The sequence below is a fragment of the Amborella trichopoda genome, chromosome 11, assembly GCF_054954075.1.
Source record: "Amborella trichopoda isolate Santa Cruz 75 chromosome 11, AtrichopodaSantaCruz75HAP2 v2.0, whole genome shotgun sequence".
Classification (NCBI taxonomy): Eukaryota; Viridiplantae; Streptophyta; class Magnoliopsida; order Amborellales; family Amborellaceae; genus Amborella; species Amborella trichopoda.
Genome location: NC_142346.1, coordinates 36628450 through 36642283, shown reverse-complemented (window position 1 = coordinate 36642283; position 13834 = coordinate 36628450). Strand labels below are relative to the sequence as shown.

The following is a 13834-nucleotide window of genomic DNA, read 5'->3' as shown; positions in this document are numbered from 1 at the left end:
TCCTAGTTAGGCACAAAACTAGCTTTTGACAAGGTCACTTGAAACTTAAACCTTTAAAAGGTGTTCCAAGTTAGTTATTTCAGCTCCACGGCTTCTTTTCTTCTACTTTCCATCCCCTTAAATCAAATGAAGTAAGCGCTAGGTTCAACTATTTGTAGTCAACAAGTATTTAGTCGATCAGAATCGAAGTAACAAAAAAGGAGTTTTATTTCTTGACATAAGTTTTAATTTCATCAAGTGCCACGATCATGGCCAGACTAGAAAGGAGGGGGATGTACCAGTGCCTCGATGCTTGCTTAAGGCCATCGAGGGATTTCTTAAGTTTACAAACCAGGCTTCTTTTCCCTTCTCTATGAAACCCCTTGGTTGTTTCATATAAATTTCTTTTTCTAGCACCCCGTTTAGAAATGCAGTCTTTACATCCATTTGGAGGAGTTCGAACTCCAAATGGGCTACAATGGCTATTAGGATCCTAATGAAGGGAAATTTAATAGCAGGAGAGAAGGTCTCATCATAATCTATTCCTTCTTTCTTGGTAAACCTTTTAGCTACCAATCTTGCTTTTTATTTTTCTAATTTCTCTTTCGAGTTTAATTTTTTCTTGTAGATACTTTTATAGCCTATAGGTTTTCTTTTAGGAGGTAGGTGTTGAGGATTGATGTCTTGTATTATGAGAAAATATATTTATCAAAGGTGGAGTCAAAGAGATAACTCAGGAGGGCTGTTAAAAGCTCAAAGGGCTTGAGTGTATCTGTACATAGGGTATATCGGTAATCTGTACTATCTACTTAGGACTCTATATAATGTAGCGATGGAGGTTCTTTTTAGGGTTAAGGAAAAAACATAGATTTCTTTATAATCAGAGAGAATAGAGAGGCGTGAGGAAGAGAGCTATTGTAACCCTATTCTCCATTGCTAGTAAAGAAGCTCTCATCTCCCGTGGACGTAGGCACGTTGCCGAATCACGTATCTCTTAGCGTTGTGGTTGGTTGTCTCTTTCTTTTGTGTTTGTTTTCTCTTTTTTGTTTTCTTATATTGCTTTTAGGGTTTTTTACAATAGGTTCACGAAATTCCAAACATGGTTTTGTTTTATCAAGTTAAGTTCATCCATCGTGGCTTCTTCTCTCTGTGCCTTTTCATGACATGTTATGGCTTCTTAATAGGAATAAGGTTTGGGTAAGGATTCTTTTCCAATTCTCCCATAATAAAGTTAATAAAATTTTCATGAAAACGGCATTTTTAAATAACAAACACCGCATTTTCAAGTCAAAATTTGTCTCAAGATACGTACACAGTATTGGATGCTCATTGCCTGTGTCGTATCGGATTTGTAGATGTTCGGCACGAGGGTAAGTGACCCAAGTAACGACATGTGGTCAGACCCCAAACACGTGTCCATGTTTCATAGTCAAGAACATTTAACAGGAAACAATATTCAATGATCAAAACACAGAATAGAATTGAATTTCACCCAAAAAAAAAAGGTCCAATTTTATCAGATTGAATAAAAATGAAATCATTTCCAAATCAATAATGACTGTCTCTACTAAAAGGAAGTTCTTAACCTACCTTTCTCGCACTTCCACTAGAATCTGGAATTCTATTTTGAAGGTCTTGCACAAATGTAGCAACCAAAGGATCATTTGAATTCAAAACCAGAACCTCAACTGCTGTTATAATCGCTTTAATATGCTCAAGATTGATCATGATTGCTCTTTCTCTCCCTAAAATCGCAGAAGGATAGGAGAGAGCAGGATCAAGAACTCGAAGATCACGAGCAGGTAAACCTGTTCGTCTCATGATCGAATGCTTTCCTGCTTCTTCAAGGTAAGACCGACCAGAAACTGTGATAACCATCCATGGCTTAGGACCACTGGCCCCTTTTCTTCTAGGGCCACCTGGTACCCTAACTGCTTCATCTTCAGCCATGACCTTAGCAGAATTCCTCTGGTTTTGAAACTTGGAATCCATGAATGTGAATTCTTAGGTTTTTCGAATAGGGATTTCAGTTGTTTATGTTGATAGATTGCCATGATCTCCATCTTCTTCTTTTTCTGGGGTAGGTTTTCTCTGGTTCAATATTGAGAACGCAAGGATTTATTAATTGACACTCACCTATCCTCAGAGTGGAAGTCCACTTTGTGATGGTTGATTATAAATAGTTTATAGAGTCGGGGAGCAAAGTGATCCTTTTTTTATTTTTCAGATATTCGACAGGGGAGAACAGGGCTTCTAATTTCCCGCCATTTTTAGGGTTTGCGTCATCTAAATTACAAAAGAACAAAGAAAAAAAAAAAGAAGGAAAATTTACATAACCTCAAAATGGACTTCCTAAGCACTTTAGCCCCGCCTAATTTTTTCTAACACTTTTTTTCTCAAAACTATCTTTTCTAGCAAGTAACTTCTTAACTCAAACAACAAAAAACCTTAACCCCTCCTTTACCTACACGTAACCCTAACCCATTTTTTTATTTTTCTCTTTCTACTTTGAAGACCCACTTTTGCCGGTCTCTCGCTCTCTCTCTCTCTCTCGCTCTCTCCCCAAAACCAGCCCGAGCTCCCTCTCTCTCGCTCTCTCTCCCCAAAACTAGGCCCGAGCTCCCTCTCTCTCGATCTCTCTCCCCCAAACCAGACCCAAGCTTGATTTCTTAGCCCAACCCTATTTCTCGGGCCAAGCTCAATCTCAATTTCTCGCTCTATCTCTATGAAGGACCCTATCTCTCGGGCTATCGATTTCTCAGCCCAGCCCAAGCTCGATTTCTCGCTCTATCTCTACGAAGGACTCTATCTATCGGGCTATCGATTTCTCATTAACCATGCTCCCAAAGCCCGAGCTCAATCTCTTAGCCCCAAATCAGCCCCATCAAAGGTACGAAATAATATTTTATTTATTTTTTATAAAAATAAAAAATAAGTTGTTGTGTCATTCCCCAAGTCATTCCCATAATCTCTTTTTCAATAATGTTTACATTTCTATCTATTTTTCTCTTTGATCCCACATGAAATTTTACTTTATTTAGGCAAATTATTGATAAATATATATTGCTGTGACATTTCTTTCATGGCTAGATAGCATGCATTGTAGATTTAAATTGGAGAGAAGAAGTTGAATCCCTTTGTATCTGTTTCTCACTCTTGATTATCCACTTTGTTTAAACTATTTAAACAAATAGATGATTAGTTTGAATGTGGTATCCTAATTTGTATTCCCTATTGTAAATTTATTATCTATTGGGCAGTGCTAGCTAAACATTTGGGCAGTTCTAGCTATACCCTGTCGAAGGCATTAAAGACTTATTTGGATATGGCTTCTGGCTACTTTGAACAAGTTGTTGAGATAGTCATAACTCATAATACAGATACATTGGGGTTCAGCCTCTTGATTTACTGTCTCAAACTACAACCATATATCACAATGTACAACTAAGCCATAGCAATGCCTTAGCTCGGGAGAAGGGACTCATTTATAATTTGCTGCAACCATAGATCACAGTGTACAACTAAGCCATAGCATTGCCTTAGCTCAGGAGAAGGAACTCATTTATAATTTGCTGCAACTTGAAAACCTGAAAAATGAGGAAGATACAAGCTGGTAGATAGATCAATATAATCTAGAAGTTATAAAATTGAATGCACTAGAAAGGGGCAGAAGCCAGGTTGCTATAAGTATCATTTTAGTAGAGTTCAAGTATATTCCATAGTCGCTCCAACACCTATTAAGCTTTTTTCCCTTTGCAAATAGTACTTCTGGTGCTGCTTAACTAGCACTGCCCAAATGTTTAACTACGATTGAGCTGTATTTTTATTCCCTATTGTAAATTTATTCCCTATTGGGTTTATTTTGCTATAAATTTTGGGCATGAATGATCCATCTTATTTATTTTGTTCAAATTTAGTTTGTCAATAAAAAACAAAAATTATGCCTAGCTCTTGTTAATTTTAGTAGGTTATATAGCCCCCAACAATATGCCTACCTCTTATTAAAATTTAATTAGCTCTTTGAAAAAAATCTAGCAGAAAACCTGTTGTGCCGATCATATTTGATAAGTTTCCACGTTGTAGAGATACTATATGCCTGATTGTGTACTGCCAAAATTTGAGAAGATGCAAGTGATTCTTGTTGGGCCACCCAAGTGGGATAAGAGAGAAAGGGTCGGTTTACACCCCATAAGTTGGATTGACGAGTTGAGTAGCGAGATAAGTGACTGGCGGCAACGATAACACAATGTTGTCAAGGCAGATATGGATAAATATGGTGGAATGCCTACAAATGAATATATGACTTGGTACAACATGTTCACCCATAGATATAGAAATACGTACATGTGCCTCCCCTCGCAATCGCAATCAAATGTGCCCCCCTCGCAAGCCATGATGTTAGAAATACTCCCATGTGCCCCCCCCCCCCCCCCCCCGCAAGCACAATCAAATGTTCCCACCCTTGCAAGCCATAATGTTAATATGTATTCATTGTAATTACCTATTTTGTTTTTTATTGTCTACTTGCAGTAATTAACCTGTATAGGGATGCTATAAGCTGCACTTTATGGTGAAGTATTAGCGGGGGAATCCAAACATTATGTATAGGCAACCCATGATTTGCTATTGCATAACACTCCTATAGAGACAAATGCCGAGGAGATGGTGGAAGCGAAAGCGTGGAGAAAGATGGTAGAGATCATGAAAGCAAGAGCGATGAGGGAGATAATGGAGATGGGGAAATCGAGATCGATGAGGGAGATGGTGGACATGAGGAAAGCGAGACTGAGGAGGGAGATGATGGAGATGAAGAAAGAGAGAGGAAGACCAATGAGGAAAATGAAAGGAGAACAAATAACAGAAATGACACGAGTAAAAACCACCAGATTAAAGCTAAACAAACCTTGCATGAAGAATCAAGGTGGAATTTGCAATCGCGGGTGTCCAAGAGGAAAGGACTAAGGAGGAACCTGCTGTAAAGGGAAAGGATATTGCAAGCTAACCAAAAAAAGGGCTGAGGCGAAGACAGTGATTGACATGCATTTTTTAGATGATACCCGAATATGTAATTTGAAAAGTGACTTATGCAAGTTGCAAAGGCTATGAACCTTTTTCTGAGATGTATTTTTTAATTGATATTTATTTTTTACTTTGATATGTATATTTGAAACAAATGTTAAGTAGTGAGATTCAAAGAGTGAAATATCAATTCTTTTTGTACAATTGAAGCTACTCTATTATAGTAGCCAGCTAATGAAATGTAAAATCTTTTTGTTAATATGTAAAGGCTATGAACCTTTTTTTGAGATATATGTTTCAAATGATATGTATTTGACTTTGATATGTATGTTTGAAACAGATGTTAAGTAGTGAGATTCAAAGAATGAAATGTCCATTTTTTTTGTACAATTGAAGCTACTCTATCATCGTAGCCAGCTAATGAGATGTCCATTCTTTTTGTTATCATGTAAACTTCCAAATACAGGTTGAAAGATGCCCATAATCAATGCCATTGAACACTCTCTTGACATGGACACGATTTTTTTAGGTAACCTCTTTTATAAGGTTTTGCATGTCTATTCTGTTGCATGATTCACTGAAGTCACTGTAAATGGTGTGGTCCGGCATTTGGAAAGGGCAGTCCGGCACTAAAGTCACTGGAATTGGCCCGGTCCAGCGTTTTAAATGGGCTATCTGACACCTCAAGTAGCCAGTTCGACAGTTCCAGGAGGCAATCCAGCATTGAAGTCACTGCAACTCGTCGATCCGGTGTTTGGAAGGGGCAGTTCGACACTGAAGTCACTATAAATGGTGCAGTCCGGCATTGAAGTCACCAAAATTAGCCCGGTCCGGTGTTTCAAAGGGGTAGTCTGGCACTTCAAGCAGCCAGTCCGGCAGTTCTAAGAGGCAATCCGACACTGAGGTCACTACAACTCACCAGTTCGGTGTTTGGAGGGATAGTTCGACACTGAAGTCACTGTAAAATGGTGCAGTTCGACATTTGGACGGAGCAGTCCGGCATTGAAGTCATTGGAATTGGCCCAGTCCGGCTTTACGAAGGGGCAGTCCGGCACTTCAAGCAGCCAGTCCGACAGTTCCAGGAGGCAATCGAACACTGAGGTCACTGGAACTCACCAGTCTGGCGTTTGGAAGGGGCAATCCGGCACTAAAGTCACTGTAAATGGTGCAGTTCAGCGTTTGGAAGGGGCAGTCCGGCTTTACGAAGGGGCAATCTGGCACTAAAGTCACTGTAAATGGTGCAGTCCGGTGTTTGGAAGGGGCAGTCTGGCATTGAAGTCACTGGAATTGGCCCAGTCCGGCTTTACGAAGGGGCAGTCCGACACTTCAAGCAGCCAGTCCGGTAGTTCCAGGAGGCAGTCCGGCACTGAGGTCACTGCAACTCACCAGTCCGGTGTTTGGATGGGGCAATCCGGCACTAAAGTCACTGTAAATAGTGCAGTCCGTCGTTTGGAAGGGGCAGTCCGGCATTGAAGTGTAATAATCCTCAAATTTCAAAAAAAAAAAAAAAAAGAAAAAGAAGAAAAGAAACTTTTAAATAAGTGATGGTTCGTATGAGCATGATAGTCCTTAAGGACCATCACTATTTTCAAAAGCTTTTAAATGGTTTAAGCTTTTGCTCTTGCCACGTCCTTTAGTGGACGTGGGCTTTAAACGTTTAAGATGTAATATAACTGTTACACCTCATGTGTGAGGTGTAACTTAATAGAAGAATATAATAAGGTGTCGTAAGAATTTAAATAGGAGAAGTGAGGACTCCCACCCTAGAAAATTTTGAGATCTCTCTCTCTCTCTCGTTTAAACGCAGTGAGCTCGTTCTCTCTCTAGCCGAATTTTTATCGGAAGCTTCCTCACAAATATTTTAGGTAAGTGACTTTATTATCTTGAAAAATAATCCGTTCTTTTAAAAAATGAAATGAAATAATTACTTCTGCTTATTATCATGAATTTTAGGCGTGATAAATTTTATGCGCAAGCGACCTCATTAATTTGAAAAATAATCTTTTTAATAAAAATTGTGATATTTTATCTATGTTAGAAATTTTAAATGCTGTAAATTTTTAGAAATAAATTTATTTATTTTTCTTGTCTATTGTTAGAAAATTTTAGATATTGTAAAATTATTAGAAATAAATGTGATATTTCTGCTGTTAATAAAATTGTGAGATTTCTTTCTACTGTTTTTTAATATTTAGACATTGTAAATTTCATGTGCAAATGACTGCTTTATTATTTGAAAACTGATGTTTTTGCAATTGATTATAGCATTGTCTGTAAAATATTTATTTACGAATTGACATTCCATAAATTGTGATGGTATTCTTGAATTACTATAAGAGTTTTTCTATACATATTAGATTGGCAATTATGCTAAAATGTCTTTACGAAATACTACCTTTCTAAATTTGAGCCCAAAATATTTGACTGGGTATTTTTTAAATGTTATTGAAAGTGACTGTTATTAATGGTTTAAGTGAAATTCATATTAATAATTTCAGTGATATGTTGAGTACATAATATTGCTGCTTTCGAATGCTTAAAGAGATTTAGAAATACTTTAAGTGTGCAAGTGGACTCATCCAGTTCGCCGGTGAGATATAAGTGGACCTATCTGAGATGCCGGTAAGGATTAAGATGACTCATCTGGTATGCCGGTGAGGTATAAGTGGACCTGCAGGGATTAAGTGGACCTATCTAGGACGTCGATAAGGATTAAGTGAACCCATCAGGACGCTGATGGGGTATATAGGTGACCTACTTGAGACGTCAGTAGGGTATTTTGTGAAATCTTTTGAATTATGCATTGATGTTAAAATTTGATATGCATTTCAATTATTCGGATTATACTTAATTATGCATTTTTGAAAGTGAAACTGTTAATGCATTTCTGTTAATATATCTCCTTTTTGAAAATATTGATATCTTTCAATCATGATTATTTTTATGATTATAATGATCATTTCCTGAGTAGCCAAACTCATCAAATTATGGTAAACATTTTTTTCAGGATAATTGCGGTTTCATTTTGAGTGCTCGTCAGGATCAACTTTGGAAGATATTGTACTCGTGCTTAAACTTTCTTTTGTTACTTTGTAAGAATTCGCCAATGTAAATTTGTCCTATCAAGAAATGTATATATGTTTAGACTGTCACATCTCAGGAATATCAGTATTGTAAATTCTTGGGGTGTGACAATTTTATGATATCAAAGCAATATGTTTAAGATTATTAAGAAATTTAAAAAGAATGTACTTAAAATCACATTTATTGTGTGTACAGACTGGGACGAAGTTAACATCCAGAATAGCTGAAGCTAATATTGAAGGAATTCACAAAGCCTTGGAAAATATGGTGGCTCTAATGCAACATCAGATGGAAAACAACAATCCACCCGGCAGTCAGTTACGAGAAATGGTGGGAGTAATATCGAACAATTTAAGAAATTGAACCCACCTTCTTTTAAAGGGTGTTGTAAACCCACTCGAGCCGAGGGATGGATTATGCAATTGGAGAAAATATTCGAGGTAATGAAATGTCCTGATGATAGGAAGGTGGCCTTGGCAATTTTTATGTTAGAAGGTGAAGCACAACATTGGTGGCGAATAGTAAAAGGAGTATTGGTCAAAGAAAATAAACCCTTGACTTGGGAAGTATTTATAGAGGCATTTAATGAAAAGTATTTACCAGATTTTATTCGAGACAAAAAATAAATGGAATTTCTGGAATTAATCCAAGAAAACCGGACAGTAGCGCAGTACGAGGCCAAGTTTACTGAATTGACCAGGTTTGCACCACATATGGTTAACAATGTGGAAACAAAGGTAAAAAAATTTGAAAGGGGTCTCAGACCCGCTATTAGAAGCAGAACATCAGTCTTAAAATTGAGAACTTATGCTAAAATAGTGGATCGAGCCCAAATTGTCGAAAAAGATTTCGAAGATTACCAAAAGACGAAAGATTACCAAAAGATTACCCTTGTTATTGGAATACTGGAGCCTATTTAAATGTGGAAAATTGGGGCACCAGATTAGAGAATGTCCTAGCTTATAGATGCAACAGCTTCCAAAGTAGGGAGAGATAGCTCAAAAGCCTCAGATGAAGAGAAGAGTATTTTCCATCACGAAGCAAGACGCTCAGGCCTCAAAATCAGTTATCCAAGGTACTCTTATTATCTTCCAAAAAGTAGCTCATGTTTTGATTGATCCTGGATCTACTCATTCATTTGTGTCACCACACTTTGCATGCCACTTAAAGGTAGAACCAGTACAATTAGAATACATTCTAAAGGTAGCCAAACCGATGGGAAATTCATGTGACACCAATATAGTGTACAAATCCTGTGTAATAAAGATAGAAGAAAAGGAGCTGTTGGTTGATTTGATAATCCTAGAAATTCAAGATTTTGATGTAATCTTAGGCATGGATTAGCTTTCTACATACCATGCAAGTATTGATTGTTGCAAGAAAATGATTACCTTTAGTATTCCGAATCAACCAGTATTTTACTTCAATGGTATCAAAGAAGACAGTTGAACCAAGTGACAGTGAAAAATAAGTATCCATTACCTAGAATTGATGATTTATTTGATCAATTACAAGGATCACAAGTGTTTTCAAAAATTGATCTTGGATCTGGATATCATCAGCTTAAGATTAAAAGTGAAGATGTTCCCAAGACAGCTTTCAGAACAAGGTATGGCCATTATGAATTTTTAGTCATGCCTTTTGGATCAACCAATGCACTGGCTGCATTTATGGATTTGATGAATAAGGTCTTTAAGCCTTTTTTGGATAAATTTATTGTGGTATTCATCGATGATATTTTAATTTATGCCAAGTATCAGAAGGAACATGAGCAGCATATAAGAATGGTATTGCAAATATTAAGAGAAAAGAAATTGTATGCCAAACTTAATAAATGTGAATTTTGGCTTGAACAAGTGACATTTTTAGGACATGTCATATCAAAAAAAAGTTTATCAGTTGATCCTTCAAAAGTTGAAGCCGTTGTTAATTGGCAACAACCAAGTAATGTGACTGAAGTTCGATGTTTTTTGGGATTGACAGGATATTACAGAAAATTTGTAGAAGGATTTTTCGAATCGCAACCCCATTGACTCGATTGACACAGAAAAATGTCAAATTTGAGTGGACTAGTGAATGTGAGGAGAGTTTTCAAGAACTAAAAGTTCAATTAACTTCAGCGCCTATTTTAACTATTTCTGAGGGAAGTGGGGGATTTGTGATTTACAATGATGCTTCACATAAAGGCTTGTGCTGTGTATTAATGCAATATAGGAAAGTAGTGGCATATGCATCCAGACAGTTGAAAGAATATGAGAAAAAATATCCAATTCTTGACTTGGAACTGACTGCAATAGTATTCACTTTGAAAATGTGGAGGCATTATCTGTATGGTGAGCAATTCAAAATATACACGGATCATAAGAGCTTGAAATACCTCTTCTCTAAGAAGGATTTAAATATGCAGCAGATAAGATGGATGGATTTTTTAAAAGATTATGATTGTACAATTCATTGTCATTCAGGGAGAGCTAACATTGTGGCTGACGCTCTAAGTAGAAAATCTACGAGAGTCTTAGCTCCTCTAATGATCCAAGAAATGAGATTGTTAGAGGAAATAGTGGATTAGCATCTGGCTCCGTCCATTAATGGTGTGGTAAGTATGATTGCCAACATTAAAGCACAACCCTAATTAATCCAACAGATTCGATCAGCACAAAAGAAAGACCATCTGCTTATAACAATTGTAGAAGAGGTGAAGCTGGGAAAGAGAGACGAATTCTCTTTATGTAGTGAGGATTTAGTAAGATTCAAAGGTCGGATTTGTGTCCCGAAAGATGAGAGTGTGAAGAAAGCTATATTGGAAGAAGCACATCACTCTGGTTATACGATACATCCCGAAAATATTAAAATGTATCAGAACCTGAAGAAAACCTTTTGGTGGAATAATATGAAAAAAGAGGTAGCACTATTTGTATCTAAGTGCCTAACATGCCAGCAAGTAAAAGCTGAGCATCAAAGGCCCGCTGGGTTGTTGCAGCCTTTCCCCGTGCCAGAGTGGAAGTGAGAACACATCTCTATGGATTTTGTCTCTGGCTTGTCTAGAACAAATTCAGGACATGATAGCATTTGGGTCATTGTGAACCGGCTGACCAAAGCTGCCCACTTTCTGTCGATTCGTACGACGCACACTTTGGATCGACAGGCCCAGTTGTACATTAAGGAATAGTGCGATTGCATGGAGTTCCGGTCAGTATTGTATTGGACAGGGATACTCAATTTACTTTTAAATTTTGGGCTAGGCTACAGTCAGCCATGGGGACGAGACTCACCTTTAGCACTGCCTTTCACCCCCAAACTGATGGACAATCGGAGAGGAGCATCCAAACTTTGGAAGATATGTTGAGGGCCTGTGACATTGATTTTACAAGAAGCTGGGATGACCATTTACCCCTAATTGAGTTTGCTTATAATAATAGCTTCTAAGCCAGTATTCAGATGGCACCATATGAAGCTCTGTATGGAAAGAAATGCAGGTCACCCATTTGTTAGGACGAGGTTGGTGAAATAAAGCTTTTGGGGCCAGAAATTATCCAGGTAACCACAGATAAGATAGCATTAATTCGAGAAAGGATTAGGACAGCTCAGAGTCGGCAAAAGAGTTATGTCGATAACCGAATGAGAGATCTTGAATTTGAGGAAGGTGATCGAGTTTTCTTAAAGATCTCACCAATAAAAGGCATTATGAGATTGACAAGAAAGGAAAGCTGAGCCCACGTTACATCGGACCATTTGAAATCCTGGAAAGCATCGGAGGTGTCACTTATAGACTTGCCTTACCACCCAAATTGGCAAACGTCCATAATGTCTTCCATGTATTATCACTACGGAAAATATCAACCCGACCCATCCCATATCTTGAAATATGAACCTCTATCGATCAAAAAAGACCTATCCTTCATTGAGCAGCCAATTTTGATACTGGATAGAAGGGTACAAGTGTTGCGCAATAAGGAGATTCATTTAGTCCGTATATTATAGCAGTACCATTCAATAGAGGAGTCGACTTGAGAACGAGAAGACGATATCAGAGAAAAATATCCCTATCTTTTTCAGTAATCAGGTACACAAATTTAGAAGACTAAATTTTTTTAAGGGGGGAAGAATGTAATAATCCTAAAATTTCAAAAAAAAAAGGAAGAAAAGAAAATAAAATAAACTTTTAAATAAGTGATGGTTCGTATGAGCATGATGGTCCTTAGGGACCATCACTATTTTCAAAAGCTTTTACCTGGTTTAAGCTTTTTCTCTTGCCACGTCCTTTAGTGGACGTGGGCTTTAAGCGTTTAAGATGTAATATAAACTTAATAAAAGAATATAATAAGGTGTCGTAAGAATTTAAATGAGAGAAGTGAGGATTCCCACCCTAGAAAATTTTGAGATCTCTCTCTCTCTAGTCGAAACGCAGTGAATTCTAGCCGAATTTTTGTCGGAAGCTTTCTCTCAAATATTTTAGGTAAGTAATTTTATTATCTTGAAAAATAATCCGTTCTTTTAAAAAATGAAATGAAATAATTACTTCTGCTTATTATCATGAATTTTAGGCGTGATAAATTTTATGCGCAAGCGACCTCATTAATTTGAAAAATAATCTTTTTAATAAAAATTGTGATATTTTATCTATGTTAGAAATTTTAAATGCTGTAAATTTTTGGAAATAAATTTATTTATTTTTCTTGTCTATTGTTAGAAAATTTTAGATACTGTAAAATTATTAGAAATAAATGTGATATTTCTGCTGTTAGTAAAATTGTGAGATTTCTTTCTACTGTTTTTGAACATTTAGACATTGTAAATTTCATGTGCAAATGACTGCCTTATTATTTGAAAGCTGATGTTTTTGCAATTGATTATAGCATAGTCTGTGAAATGTTTATTTGCGAATTGACATCCCATAAATTGTGATGATTCCGTATTCTTGAATTTCTATAAGAGTTTTTCTATACATATTAGATTGGCAATTATGCTAGAATGTCTTTACGAACTGCTACCTTTCTTAATTTGAGCCCAAAATATTTGACTGGGTATTTTTGAAATGTTATTGAAAGTGACTGTTATTAATGGTTTAAGTGAAGTTCATATTAATAATTTCAGTGATATGTTGAGTACATGATATTGCTACTTTCGAATGTTTAAAGAGATTTAGAAATACTTTAAGTGTGCAAGTGGACTCATCCGGTTCGCCGGCGAGATATAAGTGGACCTATCTGGGATGCCGGTAGGGATTAAGTGGACTCATCCGGTATGCCGGTGAGGTATAAGTGGACCTCCAGGGATTAAGTGGACCTATCTGGGACACCGATATGGATTAAGTGGACACATCAGGACGCTGATGGGGTATATAGGTGACCTACTTAGGACGCCAGTAGGGTATTTTGTGAAATCTTTTGAATTATGCATTGATGTTAAAATGTGATATACATTTCATTTATTCGGATTATACTTAATTATGTATTTTTTAAAGTGAAACTAACTGTTAATGCATTCCTGTTAATAGATCTCCTTTTTGAAAATATTGATATCTTTCAATCATGATTATTTTTAGGATTATGATGATCACTTACTGAGTAGCCAAACTCATCAAACTATGGTAAACATTTTTCTCAGCATAACTGCGGTTTCATTTTGAGTGCTCGTCAGGATCAACTTTGGAAGATATTGTAGTCGTGCTTAAACTTTCTTTTGTTACTTTTTAAGAATTCGCCACTGTAAATTTGTCCTATCAATAAATGTATATATGTTTAGACTGTCA

The 13834-nt window shown here is 36.8% G+C and overlaps 1 protein-coding gene and 1 long non-coding RNA gene across 19 annotated transcripts in view; one reads left to right on the top strand and one right to left on the bottom strand.

Moving 5' to 3' along the window:
- LOC18436764 (magnesium transporter MRS2-F) overlaps window positions 1-1971 on the bottom strand; it is a 26552-nt gene extending 24581 nt beyond the window's left edge. For 13 of the 14 annotated variants that reach the window (XR_016043987.1, XR_016043988.1, XM_020668820.2 and 10 more), the window contains exon 1: window positions 1570-1971. Coding sequence is in view for 12 of the 14 variants with exons in the window: in XM_020668820.2 (XP_020524479.1) it covers window positions 1570-1971 (402 nt within the window). In the remaining 2 variants the exon portion in view is untranslated. Of the gene's footprint in view, window positions 1-1291; window positions 1431-1569 lie in introns of those variants that run through there. The other variant, XM_020668822.2, reaches the window with a different exon arrangement.
- LOC110007501 (uncharacterized) lies at window positions 1450-13834 on the top strand. Of its 5 annotated transcripts, none has more exons than XR_016043991.1 (4): window positions 2731-2869; window positions 5465-6474; window positions 8006-8090; window positions 8278-13834. It is a non-coding gene; the product is annotated as an uncharacterized LOC110007501 (long non-coding RNA). The 5 variants fall into 5 exon arrangements; XR_016043990.1 differs by lacking the exon at window positions 8278-13834 and having other exon boundaries at window positions 5465-5527; window positions 5621-6474; window positions 8006-8256; XR_016043993.1 differs by lacking the exons at window positions 2731-2869; window positions 8006-8090; window positions 8278-13834 and adding an exon at window positions 1450-1781 and having other exon boundaries at window positions 5465-5527; window positions 5621-6746.